The sequence below is a fragment of the Podarcis bocagei genome (genome assembly GCF_964188305.1).
Source record: "Podarcis bocagei genome assembly, chromosome: 9".
Taxonomy (NCBI): domain Eukaryota; kingdom Metazoa; phylum Chordata; class Lepidosauria; order Squamata; family Lacertidae; genus Podarcis; species Podarcis bocagei.
In genome coordinates, this window is record NC_138134.1 from 69,889,334 (window position 1) to 69,908,009 (window position 18,676).

Consider the following 18,676-nt stretch of genomic DNA (forward strand, 5'->3'; position numbering starts at 1 on the left):
ATGTTTATGTATTGATACTTAATTCAAAGATGTACAGAAATACATACACATTACAAAGCATCTTTTTTTATAACATACGGATATAAAACAGCTACTTAATCTTAAAAAAAAGGAACAAAGTCAGAAGGAAGAAAATACAAGAAAAGGAGAAATCTGAGGAAGGAGAAAGCCAGAGAAAAGAAAGAAAGAAAAAACTAAAGAAACAGTAAAATTAAAGGACTCTCTGCAGCTACATATTCTACTCCTTCTTTAAGATCCAGCCATTCTGTCTGCTATAAACCAGTATTTTTTTCAGTCTTCAAATCCAGATATTACAAGTCCTTTTTTCCCTTTCACACAAAAAGTCCATAAGGAATTTCCAAACCTAAACAAATGATTTCTATCTAATTGGACATGTCAGCTTAGCCATCTCAGCCAAGACCAGTAATTTTATCAGCCGTTCTTCCATAGGGGTAATGCCGTGTCTTTCAATCTTTGTGCATGTAGAAGTGAATCGTATATTGGAGTAGTCTTCCACAGTCCTGGGAACTGTAGTTTTGTGAGGGGAAATAGGGGGTCTTCTAACAACTCTAAGCACCCGTAGCAAACTACAGCTCCCAGGGTTCTTTGGGGGAGAAACCCGGGGTGTTCTAAATTAGCATTGTAGTGCATTAGATGCATACAGTGGTACCTCGGGTTAAGTACTTAATTCGTTCCGGAAGTCCGTACTTAACCTGAAACTGTTCTTAACCTGAAGCACCACTTTAGCTAATGGGGCCTCCTGCTGCTGCCACGCTGCTGGAGCCCGATTTCTGTTCTCATCCTGAAGCAAAGTTCTTAACCTGAAGCACTATTTCTGGGTTAGCGGAGGCTGTAACCTGAAGCGTATGTAACCAGAGGTACCACTGTAGTGCCAAATCCTGCTCCCTAAAACCATGCAGCCCCTACAGTGGCTGCTGCTTCCTTCTCAAGCATTTCCTTCTCTGGCCCTACCAAGATCTCTTGGTCACAGACAGTTAAGTAAAGCACATTTGACACTCATCTGGCTACTGCAGCTAACACTCTGGCTCTGCAGGTTCCTTAGAAATCACCTGAGGGGGCAGGACTTTTCCACAGATGCCAGGCAGCTGAATGCAAATATTCCAGAAGGCCAAGCCTCTGGGCACAAACAGAACCAGGGCCATGTTCACAGTGGGAACAACTTGCATTCATGGGCTTGAAACTCTGCTCCTCCCGCAGCGCTGTGTAATTTCAGGAAGTGTGGGTGTAAACGGTGTAAAGGACTCAAATTTTCCACTCCCCGCGTCGTCGCAAACCCTCTGCCCTGGCTGTAACTTTCCAGTGGAACGTTTCGGTGGTTCTTCAGCTAGAGGAGAATTTCTCCCGAAGCACCTAGTCTGTCCTCCCAAGTCAAGAATTCAGGCAGGACAGATCCTTTTTCGTGTGCTGCTTCTATGTGAAGTCCAGAGGGCGGCAACACGAGAAAGGGCCTTTTCTGTGGTGGCTCCCCATTTGTGGAATGCGCTCCCCAGGGAGGCCCTCCTGGCGCCTTCATCATACACCATTAGGTGTTTACATTTTGCATTTCTCTATTGTGAACCACCCTGTCATCTTCGTACAAAGGGTGGGTATACAGATTTAAGAAATTAAACAATCAAATAAATACCCACCTATCCTAAATGGGGGACGCGGGTGGCGCTGTGGGTTAAATCACAGAGCCTAGGACTTGCCGATCAGAAGGTCGGCAGTTTGAATCCCCGCGACGGATGAGCTCCCGTTGCTCGGTCCCTGCTCCTGCCAACCTAGCAGTTCGAAAGCACGTCAAAGTGCAAGTAGATAAATAGGTACCGCTGTGGCGGGAAGCTAAACAGATTTTCCGTGTGCTGCTCTGGTTCGCCAGAAGCGGCTTAGCCCAGTGTTTCCCAACCGGTGTTCCGCGGCACACGAGTGTGCCGTGAGACATCGGCTGGTGTGCCGCGAGATGCCTGGAGGGAGGCGGGCGAGTCGGGCGGCGAGAGGCGGGGCGGCGGCGGCGAGGAGAGGCCGCGCCTCCTGCTGCTGCCTGGCGCTCCTCCTCGCAGCCGGCAGCGCTGCCTGGGCGCCTCCGTGCGACTCTGCCTCGCTGGGTTTGGTCTCCCAGCAGAGACGGGTCACACGCGCACCTCCCTCCCTCCCTCAGCCTGCGCGGAGGGAGAGCCAGAGAGAGGCATCGCTCCTGCGCGGCGGGAGAGGGAGCAGCCGGAGCGATGCCCCAAACGAAGGCATGGGACCGGAGGGGAAATCCTCTCCGAGGAGGATTGAGCGCAGCTGAGAGAAGCCTTTCGAGGAGCTGCCGTGTCCCCTGGAAACCCCCTTCCCAGCTCTGCCTGCCTGCCTGCCCAAAGCTTGGAGGTTCCCCGGCAAGGGGGAGGGGAAAAACTTTCACTTTTGTGCGTCCCTCCCGGCGTGACGCTGCGCGCTGACGTCATGGGGCGGGGCTTTAATGGTGGTGTGCCGCGAGATTTTTTTTCAGTAAACAGGTGTGCCGTTGCCCAAAAACGTTTGGGAAACACTGGCTTAGTCATTCTGGCCACATGACCCGGAAGCTGTACGCCGGCTCCTCGGCCAGTAAAGCGAGATGAGCGCCGCAACCCCAGAGTCGTCCACGACGGGACCTAATAGACAGGGGTCCCTTTACCTTTATCCTAAATGGACGGTTGAGGTAGTGACTTGCTTAAGGCAAGTCATAACACGGTGACTCACAGCAGGGTTTACGAGTGGCGGCTGTTGTGGGTAATATCACAGTAGTACAGCTAAGGCATAATAATAATTTCAGGGCCAAGCAGTCATGCAGTTACAGCGGCAGGTTCCCCTTTTGCAAGTCAGGAAGGTGTTTTAAAGGTAAAGGGACCCCTGACCATTAGGTCCAGTCGCAGACAACTGGGGTTGCGGAGCTCATCTCGCTTTATTGGCCGAGGGAGCCGGCGTACAGCTTCCGGGTCATGTGGCCAGCATGACTAAGCCGCTTTGGCGAACCAGAGCAGCACACGGAAACACCGTTTACCTTCCCGCTGGAGTGGTACCTATTTATCTACTTGCACTGGCGTGCTTTTGAACTGCTAGGTTGGCAGGAGCAGGGACCAAGCAACGGGAGCTCACTCCGTCATGGGGATCTGAACTGCCGACCTTCTGATCGGCAAGCCCTAAGCTCTGTGCTTTAACCCACAGCACCACCCGCATCCCTGGAAGGTATTTTAGAAACTAGCTAAAGAAGAATATAACTGATGCATCAGGTTTTGGGTCCGTTGTAATGGAGGTGGAAACCTGAGCTGTCTCAGAGGTGGCTGCGGAATTGGGAATCTCTCCAAAGGACATCGCACTCTGGGACAAGGAGTCCTCGAGGCATGTGCCAAGAAATTACTTTCGTAGCAATAGTGTTTGTTCTTTCAAAGAAAAGCCCAGCCATATAAATTACCTGCTGCTTAACTGCAGTTCCTTTGGGACACCCGAAGCTGATCCAAACTCTCGTTTTCTCCTCCTTTCTTCTGTTGACGCAGCCAGATCTTTTCTCAATCCCGGCTCAGAAGGGAAGCTCCTCCGGTTACCCCAGATAAATAGCAATAATGGAAGGTTTTGGACCGAAATTAATGCAAGCCAGGAGGTCACGGCCTTGCCGTCAGATGAGATTTATGGAAAAGCTGGCTGGCTGCTCTGTCCCTCTGCGGGTTTTCATGGGAGCACTGTTTCTTTTTTTTACAAAAAAAACTGTAAATGCATTTTCTCAAGATGGCACATCTCTTGTCTTTAATGAGCTTAACATGAAAACAAGTGTCAGCAGGCCTACCCAGATACATAATTTTGTTATCTTTCTTAGTTTCAAAAGGCTTGCTGGTTTTTTCCATGTTTCACTGATAATTATCTTACATAGACTTGTTTCTTTAAAACGAGCTTTTTAACTGTGTCTTATAGATAATTTTATTAAAACACACTGCTTAGAGAGTTTCACGACTTAGTGGGCTGTAAATCTTTTGAAATGAAATGAATAAATGGCGTTTTGATTTCGGGGACGCTCCAACCAAATACTGTGAAAGAGCATTATTATTATTATTATTATTATTATTATTATTATTATTATTATTATTTTATTTTATTTTCTTTCTTCTTTATTTCTATTATTACTTTTATACCCCCCCTCCAATTTGGACCACATGGGTGACTAATGACCAGAATAAACAAAAGGGCCATGCAAGATTTAAGACAAAAGTCACAAAAAGTGCAATAAGAACCTACTAGCAATCAAACTATACCCAGAAAATAATATTTCCTGGGCAAATGAAAAGGTATTGGGCCTCCTCTTAAACATTGCTGCAGTGGGGAGAAGACTAGATTCCGCTGGAGCAGGGAGCTTCCATAGGTGAGCTGGTGCCATTGAGAACTCCCTTCCAAAGCAATTTAAGCCCCTTGATTTTGAAGGGTGAATTGGGCAGGAGCATAACTCCCCCCCCCCCCAGCGGTGTTTGAAAGAGCCAGGCATCAGTATTTTGACTTGTAAAAGCAGCACTTGAAGTGCAGTGGAGTTCAGCTCTGTTACCCTCCACAATTTGTGGCCCTGTCCAGTTTCAAACCCTTAACCTTCCAGGGATATAATAGACACCTGAAAGTCTTGTGAGAATCTCTGCATGAATGGTTTGCTGTTTTTTCCATTCTGTGCTGGAGTTCTGTACTGTCTGAAGTGGCCTCTTGGGCAGCCTTCATATTCTGTCATGATGGGGTTTTTTCCACCTTCTTTGTACGTGTGCTGGGAGCTTTTTGATGTTCTCATGGGTGTTTTGTGCTGTCTTCCCCCCTCTTTGCTCTCTACAGGATGCGGGCATTTCTCCAACCCAGCGGGACGAAGTCGTTCAGTGGATGGTCAAACTCAAATTCCAGTTCCACCTTTACCCAGAAACCTTGGCCCTGGCTGTCAGTCTCTTGGACAGGTTTTTAGCTGCCGTGAAGGTAAATATTTGACCATCGGGATCTTGGGAACGATCTGTTCAACCTAACCCGGCCGTTTTCAAAAAGCAATTTTGTTTTTTCCTTCTTCCATCTCCCGGGCTTGGCCCCTGTGAGGTCTTTTCATGCAGCTGTTTTCCTTCTGCTCAAAGATCAAATCCTTGATCTCCGTGCCCTCAGCCCTGTCTCCTTTGTGGGCAAGCTGAAGCAAAAAATAAAAATAAAAACCAGTTTGTGTGTAAAGCAGCCTTTCTCAGCCTTGGGTCCCCAGATGTTTTTGGCCTACAACTCCCATCATCCCTGACCACTGGTCCTGTCAGCTAGGGATCATGGGAGTTGTAGGTCAGAAACATCTGGGGACCCAAGGTTGAGAACCAGTGGAAGGAAGAAGTTTGTTTTATTTCAAGCATTAAGCAATCAGGCCTTTTTTATGTCTGCAACATAAAACCAATAAACATTATCAGCTATCACAGAGTTAGACCTGCAGTGGGCAACATCTGTCCTAATTAGGAACATAGAATTGTAGATTTGGCTGGGACCCCAAGGATAATCTAATCCAACGGCTTATAATGCAGGGATCTCAGTTGAAGCATCCACGACAGGCGGCCACCCAACCTCTGCTTAAAAACCTCCAAGGAAGGAGAGCCCACCACCTCTTGTGTGAGTCTGGTCCACTACTGAACAACTCTTACTGTCAGAAAGCTTTTCCTGGTGTTTAGTCGAAATCTCCTTTCTTGTAACTTGAAGCCATTGGTTTGAGTCCTACCCTCCAGAGTAGAAGAAAACAGGCTTGCCCCATCTTCCATGGGGCTGTCCTTGAGATATTTCCTTGAGATATTTGAAGATGGCTCTCATATCATCTCAGTCTCCTCTTCTCCAGGCTAAACATGCCCAGCTCCCTCAACCGTTCCTCATAAGGCTTGGTTCCCGGCCCCTGATCATCTTGGTCGCCCTCCTCTGCACATGTTCTAGCTTGCCAATATCCTTCTTAGATTGTGGCACCTAGAACTGGACCTGCCCTTGGGAGCGGGAGAAAACAAGCTTGTTCCGTCTTCCATGTGACAGCCCTTGAGATATTTGAAGATGGCTATCCTATCTCCTCTCGGTCTCCTCTTTTCCAGGCTAAACATACCCAGCTCCCTCAACTGTTCCTTTACCAACTGCACTGGCTCCCGATGGAGTTACAGGGTCAGGTTTAAGGTGCTGGTTTTGACCTTTAAAGCCCTATGTGGCCTAGGACCCACGTACCTACGGGACCGCCTAGGACCCACGTACCTACGGGACTGCCTAGGACCCACGTACCTACGGGACCCCCACAGAGGACTTTAAGGTCCACAAATGACAACATTTTGGAAGTCCCAAGTCACACGGTGGTTAGATTGGTCTCAACTAGGGCCGTGGCCTTTTCAGTACTGGCCCCGACTTGGTGGAACGCTCTTGTCACAAGAGACTAGGGCCCTGCGGAACTTGACATCTTTCCGCAGGGCCTGCAAGACAGAGCTGTTCCGCCTGGCCTTTGGTTTGGACTCAGTCTGACCCTTACGTTTCCCTCCCCTTAGGGTTTTGATCTATGGGCTATTATTAAAACGAGGCTGCATTTTAAATTGTATTTTTAACCTGTATTTTAAATTGTTTCCCCCATTATTTTTTTATTGTAATTTTACTGGTGTTAGCTGCCCTGAGCCCGGCTCTGACCGGGGAGGGTGAGGTATAAATAAAAAATTATTCTTCTTCTTATTATTATTAGGCTTTGTTCCCAGACCCTTGATCATCTTGGTCACCCTCCTCTACACATGTTCTAGCTTGTCAATATCCTTCTTAGATTGTGGCGCCTAGAACTGGACCTGCCCTCTAGAGCAGGAGAAAACAAGCTTGCGCCATCTTCTATTTGACAACCCTTTAGATATTTGAAGATGGTTATCCTATCTCAGTCTCCTCTTTTCCATTCCTCATAAGGCTTGGTTCCCCAGACCTTTGGTTGCTTTCCTCTGCACATGTTCTAGCTTGTCAATATCCTTCTTAGATTGTGGCACCTAGAACTGGACCTGCGTTCCGGAGCAGGAGAAAACAAGCTTCCTCCATCTTCCATCTCATATCCCTTGAGATATTTAAAGGTGGCTAACATATCTCCTCTCAATCTCCTCTAACGCAGCTAGCCTCATGGTCAGCAAGCTCCCTTATACCGAGTCAGACCATTAGCTCAGTATTCTTGACACAGAGTGGCAAGCTGCTCCTCAGTTCCAGGCAGGGATGCTGCTGGGCACTGAACCGGGCGCCTTCTGCTTGCCAGGCAGGCATCCTGCCATTGAACCACAGCCTCTGCCCCTGCTTCTCTTGCCAGCTGGCCCTTTGGAGATACCGCTCCTTAGCTCTCCCTCTCCTCTCTCTCCTAGGCCCGTCCAAAGTACTTGAACTGTATTGCAATCAGCTGCTTCTTCCTTGCTGCCAAGACCATTGAGGAAGATGAGGTAAGTGCTTTCCCCCTTGGGGGGGCGGGGGGGCCAGAGCCGCCGCGTTTTTCATTGCACCACCCGCTTCGGAAAGCTGCCGTAACAGGCTTGCGGTCAGGGCTGCCTTGCCAAAGCAGTAGTGAGAACGCTGTGGCTTTGATTGTTGTGGGCACCCTGTGGGTATAAGGATGGGGTGGCAGGTGCCTCTGCTGCCTGCGCCCCGTGGGGTTGTGTGGGGTTGGCACCCTGAGCCACCTGGCAGATAAAGGTTGAAGCACCCGTTATTTCTTGTGCTCCCCTTCCTCCTGAATTTGATAAAAGACACACACACACACACAAAAAATCACACACACGAGTGCATCTTTCTTTCTTCAAACACCTAGTAACAATAGTCTTAGGGCAAAAATAATAGAATTGTAGAGTTGGAAGGGACCATGAGAGGCATTAATAATAATAATAATAATAGTAATAATTTATTTACTTACTTATTTACTTAGTGGCTCCCAACAGAAAATAATAATAATAATAATAATAATAATAATAATAATAATAATAATAATAATAATAATAATAATAATAATAATAATAATTTATTATTTGTACCCTGCCCACCTGGCTGGGTCTCCCCAGCCACTCTGGGCAGCTTCCAATGAAGATTAAAAGCACAATAAAACATCAAACATTAAAAACTTTCCTAAACAGAGCTGCCTTCAGATGTCTTCTAAAAGTCAGATACAGTGGTACCCCGCAAGACGAACGCCTCGCGAGACGAAAAACTCGCAAAACGAAAGGTTTTTTCGTTTTCGAGTTGCCTCGCAAGACGAATTTCCCTATGGGCTTGCTTCGCAAAACGAAGCTTGCCCCGGGGACAGCGGGTCTTCTCTTTTGAAGCAAGGGGCGGCCGGGAGATCGCTTCTCCTCACTGCCCCTTGCTTCAAAAGAGGTCCGGGGGCAGCGGGAAGCGCTCCCGCTGCCCCCGGACCTCTTTTGAAGCAAGCGGCTGCGGGGAGATCGCTTCTCCCCACCGCCCCTTGCTTCAAAAGAGGTCCGGGGGCAGCGGGAGCGCTTCCCGCTGCCCCCGGACCACTTTTGAAGCAAGGGGCGGTGGGGAGAAGCGATCTCCCCGTGCTCCGAAGCCGGGCGGGGGGGGAACACCTGCCCCAGCCACCCCGCTTCGGAACGCTGCTCCGAAGCGGGGTGGGGGGGCGGGAGCACCTGCCCCAGCCGCCGGGCTTCGTAGCGCTGCTGCGAAGCCGGGCGGGGGGTGGGAACACCTGCCCCAGCCACCCCGCTTCGGAACGCTGCTCCGAAGCGGGGGGGGGGGGGCGGGAGCACCTGCCCCAGCCGCCGGGCTTCGTAGCGCTGCTGCGAAGCCGGGCGGGGGGGTGGGAACACCTTCTGAAGGCGGGCGGGGGGCGAAAGTCTTTGTCCCCCCCCCTGCCTGCCTTCCCAGGGGCTTTTAAATCGCCCCGGACAGCGGAGAAGTCCTCCGCTGTCCGGGGCGATTTTAAAATGCCGCCCGCCAGCATTTTAAGATCGCCTGGACAGCGGAGAAGTCCTCTGCTGTCCCAGGGTTTTTTAAAATGCTGGGGGTGAGAAGAAAAGCCCTTGTCCCCCCCCCCCCCCCCCCGCCTTCAGAAGAGGTCCGGGGACAGACTGTCTCCGGACCTTGTCTGAAGGCGGTTTCCCTAGGAATGCATTAATTGATTTTCAATGCATTCCTATGGGAAACCGTGCATCGCAATACGAAAAAACCGCAAGACGAAGAGACTTGCGGAACGAATTTCGTCTTGCGAGGCACCACTGTAGTTGTTTATTTCTTTGACATCTGATGGGAGGGCGTTCCACAGAGCCTGTGCCTCATTCCACCCTGTGCCTCATTCCCTGTAACTTAGAATCATAGAATCATAGAATCATAGAGTTGGAAGAGACCACAAGGGCCATCGAGTCCAACCCCCTGCCAAGCAGGAAACACCATCAGAGCACTCCTGACATATGGTTGTCAAGCCTCTGCTTAAAGACCTCCAAAGTAGGAGACTCCACCACACTCCTTGGCAGCAAATTCCACTGTCGAACAGCTCTTACTGTCAGGAAGTTCTTCCTAATGTTTAGGTGGAATCTTCTTTCTTGTAGTTTGGATCCATTGCTCCGTGCCCGCTTCTCTGGAGCAGCAGAAAACAACCTTTCTCCCTCCTCTATGTGACATCCTTTTATATATTTGAACATGGCTATCATATCACCCCTTAACCTCCTCTTCTCCAGGCTAAACATGCCCAGCTCCCTTAGCCGTTCTTCATAAGGCATCGTTTCCAGGCCTTTGACCATTTTGGTTGCCCTCCTCTGGACACGTTCCAGTTTGTCAGTGTCCTTCTTGAATTGTGGTGCCCAGAACTGGACACAGTACTCCAGGTGAGGTCTGACCAGAGCAGAATACAGTGGCACTATTACTTCCCTTGATCTAGATGCTATACTCCTATTGATGCAGCCCAGAATTGCATTGGCTTTTTTAGCTGCCGCGTCACACTGTTGGCTCATGTCAAGTTTGTGGTCAACCAAGACTCCTAGATCCTTTTCACATGTACTGCTCTCAAGCCAGGTGTCACCCATCTTGTATTTGTGCCTCTCATTTTTTTTGCCCAAGTGCAATACTTTACATTTCTCCCTGTTAAAATTCATTTTGTTTGTTTTGTTTGGCTTCTCGCAGTGAGGGAACTGCCAGAAGGCCCTCGGCGCTGGACCTCATTGTCTAGGCTGAACAATGGGGGTGGAGATGCTCCTTCTGGTCTACTGGGCCGAGGCTGTTTAGGGCTTTAAAGCTCAGCACTGGCACTTTGAATTGTGCTCGGAAGCGTCCAGCCCCCTGAAATGCAGGAATATTTCGCTCAGTGTGGGACTTGAACCCTTGACCTTGAGATTAAAGAGCCTCGTGCTCTACCAACTACCAGGAAAACGGAATGCCTGCCAGCAAAACGGTTTGAGGGGAACGGGCCTTTTCTGCGATAGCTCCCCACTTGCAGAATGCTTCTCTCAGAGATGGTCACCTGGAGCCATCATTACATATCTTTAGGCAAAAACATTCCTCTTTACCCAGGCCTTTCGCTATTAAATAATCTATGGCCTGTTAAAGCTGGGGCTTTGCTCCCCCCCCCAACATTTTATTGGTTTTTCACATTTATGACAAAAAAAGACATTACAAAACACACAACAAAGAAAAAAACACTTTACAATACAGTAAACTAAACACAAAAAAGAATTATTTCTTCAGATATCTAATTCTCATAACATTAATAACTGACTTCCTCGCATCCCCTCTAACTGAATTTCAGTTCTCCAAATTCATATTTCTAATAATATTGACTCCTAACATTTACTAAGCTCTTCTCCTTTATTAATATTCCAATCCTTAATATTTACTAACACACATTCTTATTCTACCCCTAAGCCTATTTATTACTTCCAAGAGTTTTCTAATCATCTTATATTGCAGGTTTTAGCTAAATATTCTTTAAATTTCTTCCAATCCTCTTGTGTCTCTTCTTCTTTCTCGTTGCGAATTCTTCCAGTCGGGTCGGCCAGCTCCAAAAAAATCCATCATGCCCATTAGTATGCTTTTTACTGCGTTTTTGTTTTTACGCTCTGCAAAATGTGTTCTTAATATTGTACACTGCCCTGGGATCTTTAAAAGGGTGGGACATAAACCGGAATCATCGTCCTCCAGCAATCCATGCAACAATTGGGTGATGATTGCTCTTCCCAGATCACCCAGTGGGCTTCTTGACTGAGCACAGGTTTGGACCTGCGGCTTCAGCCTGCCTCATAGCAACTGTTTTCTTTCTGCTCTGACTTTTGCAGAGGGTTCCGGTACTGAAGGTGTTGGCCAGGGACAGCTTTTGTGGCTGTTCCCCAGCAGAGATTCGCAGGATGGAGAAGATCATTCTGGACAAGTTGAACTGGGATTTGCACATAGCCACACCCCTGGACTTCCTCCATATTGTAAGCACAGCAATCAAAGGCCTTTTGCGGTGGGGGGAAAGAGAAAAGAATGGGAAGCTTTCGGGGGTGTTGGGTGGAAAAAGGGACAACTCTATCCAGCGTGCAGGAACTGGGGAGGTATATTCCTTTATGCCGGGCCACTCTTTCAAGTGTTGTTGTTTCCAAGACAAGCCTTTGGGATGGAGCGAATCAGAATTAAAACTTGAATTGCATCAGTAGTCGGGGGCCATCTCTGTGTGTTTCCCACAGTGCCACCATGTGCAAATGCGTCACAGAATTCGCTGTCATTTTTAAAGGCTTTCTAATTCTGAAGGCTTTGAAGCCGGGTGAGAAAATGAAGGTTTGTCTGGGAAGATTTGCTGACATCCGACGCAGGTGGCACTGTGGTCTAAACCACTGAGCCTCTTGGGCTTGCCGATCAGAAGGTCGGCGGTTCGAATCCCTGTGATGGGGTGAGCTCCCGTTGCTCTGTCCCAGCTCCTGCCAACCTAGCAGTTTGAAAGCACACCAGTGCGAGTAGATAAATAGGTACTGCTGTGGAGGGAAGGTAAATGGCGTTTTTGTGCGCTCTGATTTCCGTTACGGTATCCCGTTGCGCCAGAAGCGGTTTACTCATGCTGGCCACATGACCCGGAAAGCTGTCTGTGGACAAACACCAGCTCCCTCAGCCTGAAGTGAGATGAGCGCCACAACCCCATAGTCACATTTGACTGGACTTACCTGTTTGGGGCCCTATACCTAGAAAGGTGGTGAGATCTTGGTCACTGGATGAACACTAAGGATGTTCTAAATCTGGAATTCCAGAATGATGCCCTTCAAATTGGTTCCAAAGCCGTTTAACCCCAGCCTCCGAGCCCTGCGAGTTACCGGTGTGTGTGTGTGTGTGTGTGTGTGTGTGTTTGTGTGGCTTTAAAACAGCATTAGACAAATTGGTGGAGGAAGCTGCTATCTTTGCTGTCCTCAAATCCTGCTTGCAGAATAATAATAATAATAATAATAATAATAATAATAATAATAATAATAATTTATTTATACCCCGCCAATCTGGCTGGGTTTCCCCAGCCACTTTGGGCAGCTTCCAACAAAATATTAAAATACCGTAATATATCAAACATTAAAAGCTTCCCTAAACAGGGCTGCCTTCAGATGTCTTCTTAAAGTCTGGTAGTTGTTTTTCTCTTTGACATCTGGTGGGAGGGCGTTCCACAGGGCAGGTGCCACTACCGAGAAGGCCCTCTGCTTGGTTCCCTGTAGCTTTGCTTCTCGCAGCGAGGGAACCGCCAGAAGGCCCTCGGCGCTGGACCTCAGTGTCCGGGCAGAACGATGGGGGTGGAGACTCTCCTTCAGGTATGCTGGCACTTTTGTGTGTTGGAGCTAGTAATCTCTAGCAGGGAGCTGGCACTGCCTTCCCCAAACTGCCTTTCCTCTGGCAGAATTGGTTTTAAGCTGAATTGGTGCCCTCAGGGCAGCCGTTCCTTAAGCCGTCTTAGTTATGCTGCCCTTTCTCTCCCAAGTTCCACGCGGTGGCCTTATCCACCCGGCCTCAACTGCTGACCACCTTGCCCAAGATGAACCCGTCTCAGCATGTGGCTCTTCTCACCAAGCAGCTGCTCCACTGCCTGGCCTGCTACCAGCTGCTCCAGTTCAAGGGGTCCATGCTGGCCTTGGCCATCGTCAGCCTGGAAGTGGAGAAACTCATCCCTGACTGGCTCGCCCTCATCATCGAGCTGCTCCAGAAGGCACAGGTAGGCCGGGCGCAATGAGGGAGCAAGAGCCCTGAGGCCTCGTTGAGAATGACAAGCCTTGCCTTTTCTTTCTTTCTTTTTTATTAAATAAATTTTATTGACATATAAAACATATACACTTACACAATTACACAATACACGTACATAACACACTAGCTTATATTCATAACATAAAACATACCTACATTACTCTATATAATACCTACCTATACTGTACATATCTACATACCTACCCCACACGGGGGACGCGGGTGGCGCTGTGGGTTAAACCACAGAGCCTAGGACTTGCCGATCAGAAGGTCGGCAGTTTGAATCCCTGCGATGGGGTGAGCTCCCGTTGTTCGGTCCCTGCTCCTGCCAACCTAGCAGTTCGAAAGCACGTCAAAGTGCAAGTAGATAAATAGGTACCACTCCAGCGGGAAGGTAAACGGCGTTTCCGTGTGCTGCTCTGGTTCGCCAGAAGCGGCTTAGTCATGCTGGCCACATGACCCAGAAGCTGTACCTCAGAAGCTCCCTCGGCCAATAAAGCGAGATGAATGCCGCAACCCCAGAGTCGTCCACGACTGGGCCTAATGGTCAGGGGTCCCTTTACCTTTACCCCACACGGACACCTTCATGTGATTTGACTTCCAGCCGTTCTTGTTACGCTACTTTATTTTTCCAACTAGCTTAAAGACATTTCATTACTTCTTTCATCTCTTCTATCTTAACTTTACTCTCCTTTCACTCTAATCATTTTCTGGATTCACTCAATATCAGTCAGAAATTCTACTTTTCCCACATAAATTTTGATATATTCCTTAAAGATAGCCCACTCCTTATTCACTTTTTGTACCATATCTCCTCTTATCCTCCCTGTTAGTTCGGCAATATGGAAGTATTCCATCATTTTAGATAAGCAGTCTGTTTTAGTTGGGACTCTGCTGCTTTTCCAATTTTTGGCAATCAATAACACAGCATTCCACCAGGCCGGAGCCAGTGTTGAGAAGGCCCTGGCCCTGGTTGAGGCTAATCTGACTTCCTCAGGGCCCGGGACCTTTAGGGTGTTACTAGTTATGGACCTTAAGGTCCTCCATGGGGCATACCGGGAGAGGCGGTCCCGTAGGTACAAGGGTCCTAGGCCGTGAACTGTTGGGCACATAGGCTGTGCGCATCACACATGAATAACTGCACAGGAATACAGCTTGGCTGTTTGCATGCGCAGGAGCAGAGCTTTTCGGAGCTTGTGATTGGTTGGAGATGAAAGCTTTTGGCGCATTGGCCGGCGGACCCTGCAAAGCCAGCTGTGCAGCGGCTCGATTCCCCGATATGAGCTGGCAAGTGGATGACTCTTCTCTCTGCTTCTTCCTCTCTCTCTGAATCCAGATGGACAGCTCCCAGCTCATCCACTGCCGGGAGCTTGTAGCACAGCACCTTTCCAGCTTGCAGCCGTCTTCGCCGCCCAACTCGGTCTACGTCTACAGCCCCCTCAAGCACAACCTGGTGACCTGCCCCGCCGGACCGGGCTTCCGATTCCACCCAGGCTTCAAGGACAAGCCAGAAGTGCCAGTCAAGACCTCTGCTGCGCTCTCTCGGCGGCGGCGGCCAGCCCCCGGCAGGTGCAAGCAGGCGACAGCCAAGCGCAAAGTGGAGGAGATGGAGGTGGACGACTTCTACGACGGGATCAAGCGTCTGTACAACGAGGAGAATGCTCCCGAGGCCGTAGCAGCCCTAGAGGGCAAGGCCGCCTCCGCCTGCGGGGCCGGCGCGTCGCGGCAAGCGGCGTCCGCGTCGCCCTGCCCTCCCTTGCAGCCTGTTTCCGTTATGTAGCTAGCTGCGCATCTGCACGGCGCAGCCTCTGGCGGAAAGGGGGTACTTCGGGCAGCAATACGGCTACCGCACTGACAGGAGCGAAGGCCGTACCTTTCAGGGCCGAAGCAGAAGGGAGCTTAAGTTATCCTTTAAAATAAGATTCCACCCTCTCCCCACCCTCTCCTGTCCTTGTGTGGCTAATTATAGTTCAACTATGATTTAAGTACTTAAAAAAAAAAACCAACCGCAAAAAGTATAAAAAAAACCTTTTAAAAATGACCCAAAAAGCAAACAAAAAAAGTAGCAGAAAATTGTTTCTTTCTAGCGTCCTCCATTCCACTGTTTTATTAAATCTGCTGTTTTGTGTGTTGTAATTCCTTCCACTGTGTTGGAGGTTTCACACGGAGTGTGCAAAAAAATCCTTTCCAAAGTTCTAGCTTTGCAGCCTCTCGTTCTGAGTTAGTTTCATTCTGAGAGTGCCCTCTTCACCTAATCCTCTTTTTTTAGCTTTCTGGATGTCTTGTGTGTGACTTCCTGTATTTTTGCACTTTTACTTGGCAGCCTTTCTTTTTATCCCCCCTCCTCAAACAAGACAGGAAACTCCTCCTCATCCCTCTCTCTTGGCTTTTTTTTGTCATTTAGCACTTTGGTGTTTTAAATGTGATATCTAAAATTAGGTCTGCATTTAAAATCGGGGGGTGGAGAAAGGGGGAGGGGGAGGAAAGGGTGCTTGTGAACTGTCCTGCATTAAATAAAATTTAAACCCAGATCTTCGCAATGGGAGATTGCGTTTGGACAGTTGTATTTTGCTTTGGATAGTTCAATTCGCAGGCAGATGAATGAGCATCTTAAATTTTACACAAGAGCGGAAGCAATCTTTCTGGCTGCCATTAGATTGACCAAAGCAAACACTTCAATGGGCTTTTACACAAGCGCACACATGTATACATACACAAGTTGAATGAAATATGCATCAAATGCAAAATGTAATTTAACGGGGAGGAAAGAAACCTTTGGTGATGTTGGCACTGCTGTTTGTCTGCGCTGGGGCAGTTTAGTAATTGTGAGTTTTCACTTGTAATATGTAAAATGATCAGCACAGAGTTCTCTCCCCCCACTCTCCCACCTCCCCAACTTTTATGTTAATGTAACTTTTCAGCCTTGAAGGAGAAGCAAAGAAAACCTCTAAAGAGTGTACTTGAGCTTCTCGTAAGGATCTCGATTTTAAAGCTCCCTTTACAGCCCCCTTGGAAGGTATTGCGTTCAGCGGTCATACTGGGGAACGTCTTCTGGTAGCAATAAAAAAACAAAACATGTTGTCCTTCAGTTTTGCGAGTCTTGCGTTTGTTTTCAACACAGGTTGGGACGGAATGAAGGAGTCCTCAACGCAGCACCTGTCTGCTTATCAGAATTCAAACTCAAGTCCTCGTTCTCTACCAAGGCCACTGGCGGAAAGAAATGGTCCTGCTACAGAACATGGGCTTTTGTCCTCTTAGTGCAAAGTTTCTCTGTGCTTTAAAAGGTAAAGGGACCCCTGACCATTAGGTCCAGTCGTGGCCGACTCTGGGGTTGCGGTGCTCATCTCGCTTTAATGGCCGAGGGAGCCTGCGTACAGCTTCCGGGTCATGTGGCCAGCATGACTAAGCCGCTTCTGGCGAACCAGAGCAGCACACGGAAACGCCGTTTACCTTCCTGCTGGAGCGGTACCTATTTATCTACTTGCACTTTGACGTGCTTTCGAACTGCTAGGTTGGCAGGAGCAGGGACCGAGCAACGGGAGCTCACCCCGTCAAGGGGATTCGAACCGCCAACCTTCTGATCGGCAAGCCCTAGGCTCACAGCGCCACCCAAGTCTGTGCTTTATTGTTCTTTAATTTCCTACCTCTTAACGAGCAGCAGAAGGAGCTGCTTGGTGCACCAGATGATGCTGTAGCTGATCTGCTAATCAGCGGCATCGTTTATGGCACAAAACAATGAGAAGCACTGAGATACTTTCACTGGAGCATAGCTGTCAACGTTCGGATTTGAAAACGGGATCAGCAGCCTTGAAAATAAGGGATCAGGAGCCTCACCTGTCTCAGGGACAGTCTACAGGATATCTAACAATCCGGGATAGCAGTGGGAAACAGCGCTGGAATAAGGGAATTTCCCCCAAAAAAAGGGACGGTTGACAGCTATGCACTGGAGGTGTCAGAGATTTGAACTCTGGACTGTGTTGCATTGCAATAAAAGTCCCCCTCCCCCAGTTGTGAACCTGGATAGATGGAAGCAGTTTCCTCCCATTTCTCACACCTGGAAGTCCTGAGAGGTCTCTTCCTTCCCTACCAATGGAGCACTTCAGCTTGGGGGTTCCAGTTTTATTTATTTAAAGCTTTTCCCCCCTGCCCATGAGAGAGAGAGCCAAGTGCCTAGCCCTCTTGAGCCTATGTGTGCTTTCTGAAAGCGAAAAGAGCCAACTGAGGTCTTTGCTCGCCCATCCTCAATGGAACCGGTCAGATCCCAGTCTGGTATTGAGATCCTGAAGCTGGCTAGTTCCTGGTTCGCAGAGATGTTGCACTGGAAAGGTCATCCTCAGAAGGTGGTAGACTCTCCTTCCTTGATGACCATCTCCTATGGATGCTTTAGCTGAGATTCCTGTATTGTAGGAAGGTTGGTTTGGATAACCACTGGGGGTCCCTTCCAACTCTCTGATCCTGCGATGAACCCAGAAGTTTTCAGTTCCTGCATCCCTTTTTTTGGGTGGTGATGCAGATAAATTCAGCATGTGCTGTATACAATCTTTTTTATGGCACATCTTTGAGCTACGTGGGGCTTACTCCCAAGTAAGTGGGCATAGGATTGCAGCCTAGGAACTTGAGTAGAGGATTGCCACCGGAGGCTGCAATCCTGTAAGCGGCTGTCTCGGCACTAGCACCCTTCAGCTCAGTGGGACAGGCTTTCGAGTAGACAGATACAGGATTGTGTTCGTCTCTTGTCTCTGCAAGTCCCCATTGTTCTGCGAGTAACACTTAAAATAAGGTTACCAAGATTTTTTTTCAATGAATCCGGGGACACTTTTCAACTTCAGTACCTTTTGTATGGGGACTGATTGGTAAATCAGTGTGGAGAGAGTCTCTTTAAATTCCTAGGAGTTTATATCAGTGAAGACCTTACTTGGAAAATCAATACAACCCAGGTGGTTAAGAAAGCCCAACAGAGACTCCATCTCCTCAGAGTACAGTGGTACCTCGCAAGACGAAAAACGCGCAAGACGAAAGTGTTTTCCGTTTTTTGAGTCGTTCCGCAAGACTAATTTCCCTATGGGCTTGCTTCGCAAGACGAAACGTCTTGCGAGTTCTTGGGAGTTTGTTTCCTTTTTCTTTAAGCCGCTAAGCCGTTAATAGCCGCTAAGCCACTAATAGCCGTGCTTCGCAAGATGAAAAAACCGCAAGACGAAGAGACTCGCGGAACGGATTAATTTCGTCTTGCGAGGCACCACTGTATTGTGAAGGAACGATGTCAATCAATATTTGATGATCTCCTTCTACCAGTCAACAATAGAAAGTGTCCTTTCATACTGCATCATGGTGTGATACGCTGGTTTGACATCATCTGATAGGAAGTGCCTACAGAGGGTGGTGAATGCAGCACAAGATATTATGGGCTGTCCCATGAATTCGCTGGATGAAACAGGGGAAGAAGGTTGCCCCAGGAGAGTGAGGAAAATTCTCAGGGATGATTCACACCCTGGCCGGCACTTTCTTG

The 18,676-nt window shown here is 48.5% G+C and overlaps 2 protein-coding genes and 1 long non-coding RNA gene across 4 annotated transcripts in view; 2 read left to right on the forward strand and 1 right to left on the reverse strand.

Moving 5' to 3' along the window:
* The window catches only part of CCNI (cyclin I), a 55,114-nt gene extending 38,856 nt beyond the window's left edge, over positions 1 to 16,258 (forward strand). For both annotated transcript variants that reach the window (XM_081207223.1, XM_081207224.1), the window contains exons 3-7: positions 4,822 to 4,956; positions 7,347 to 7,421; positions 11,256 to 11,396; positions 12,911 to 13,141; positions 14,507 to 16,258. In XM_081207223.1, coding sequence (XP_081063349.1) covers positions 4,822 to 4,956; positions 7,347 to 7,421; positions 11,256 to 11,396; positions 12,911 to 13,141; positions 14,507 to 14,950 — 1,026 coding nt within the window. In that variant the 3' untranslated portion in view covers positions 14,951 to 16,258. The remainder of the gene's footprint in view (positions 1 to 4,821; positions 4,957 to 7,346; positions 7,422 to 11,255; positions 11,397 to 12,910; positions 13,142 to 14,506) is intronic.
* LOC308594378 overlaps positions 1 to 18,676 on the forward strand; it is a 123,840-nt gene that overhangs the window by 89,414 nt on the left and 15,750 nt on the right. The gene's annotated exons all lie outside the window — the stretch shown is intronic.
* Positions 2,441 to 18,676, reverse strand: part of SEPTIN11 (septin 11) — a 139,634-nt gene continuing 123,398 nt past the window's right edge. Inside the window, exon 12 of the transcript XR_014011372.1 lies at positions 2,441 to 2,534. The gene's annotated coding sequence lies outside the window, so the exon portion shown is untranslated. The remainder of the gene's footprint in view (positions 2,535 to 18,676) is intronic.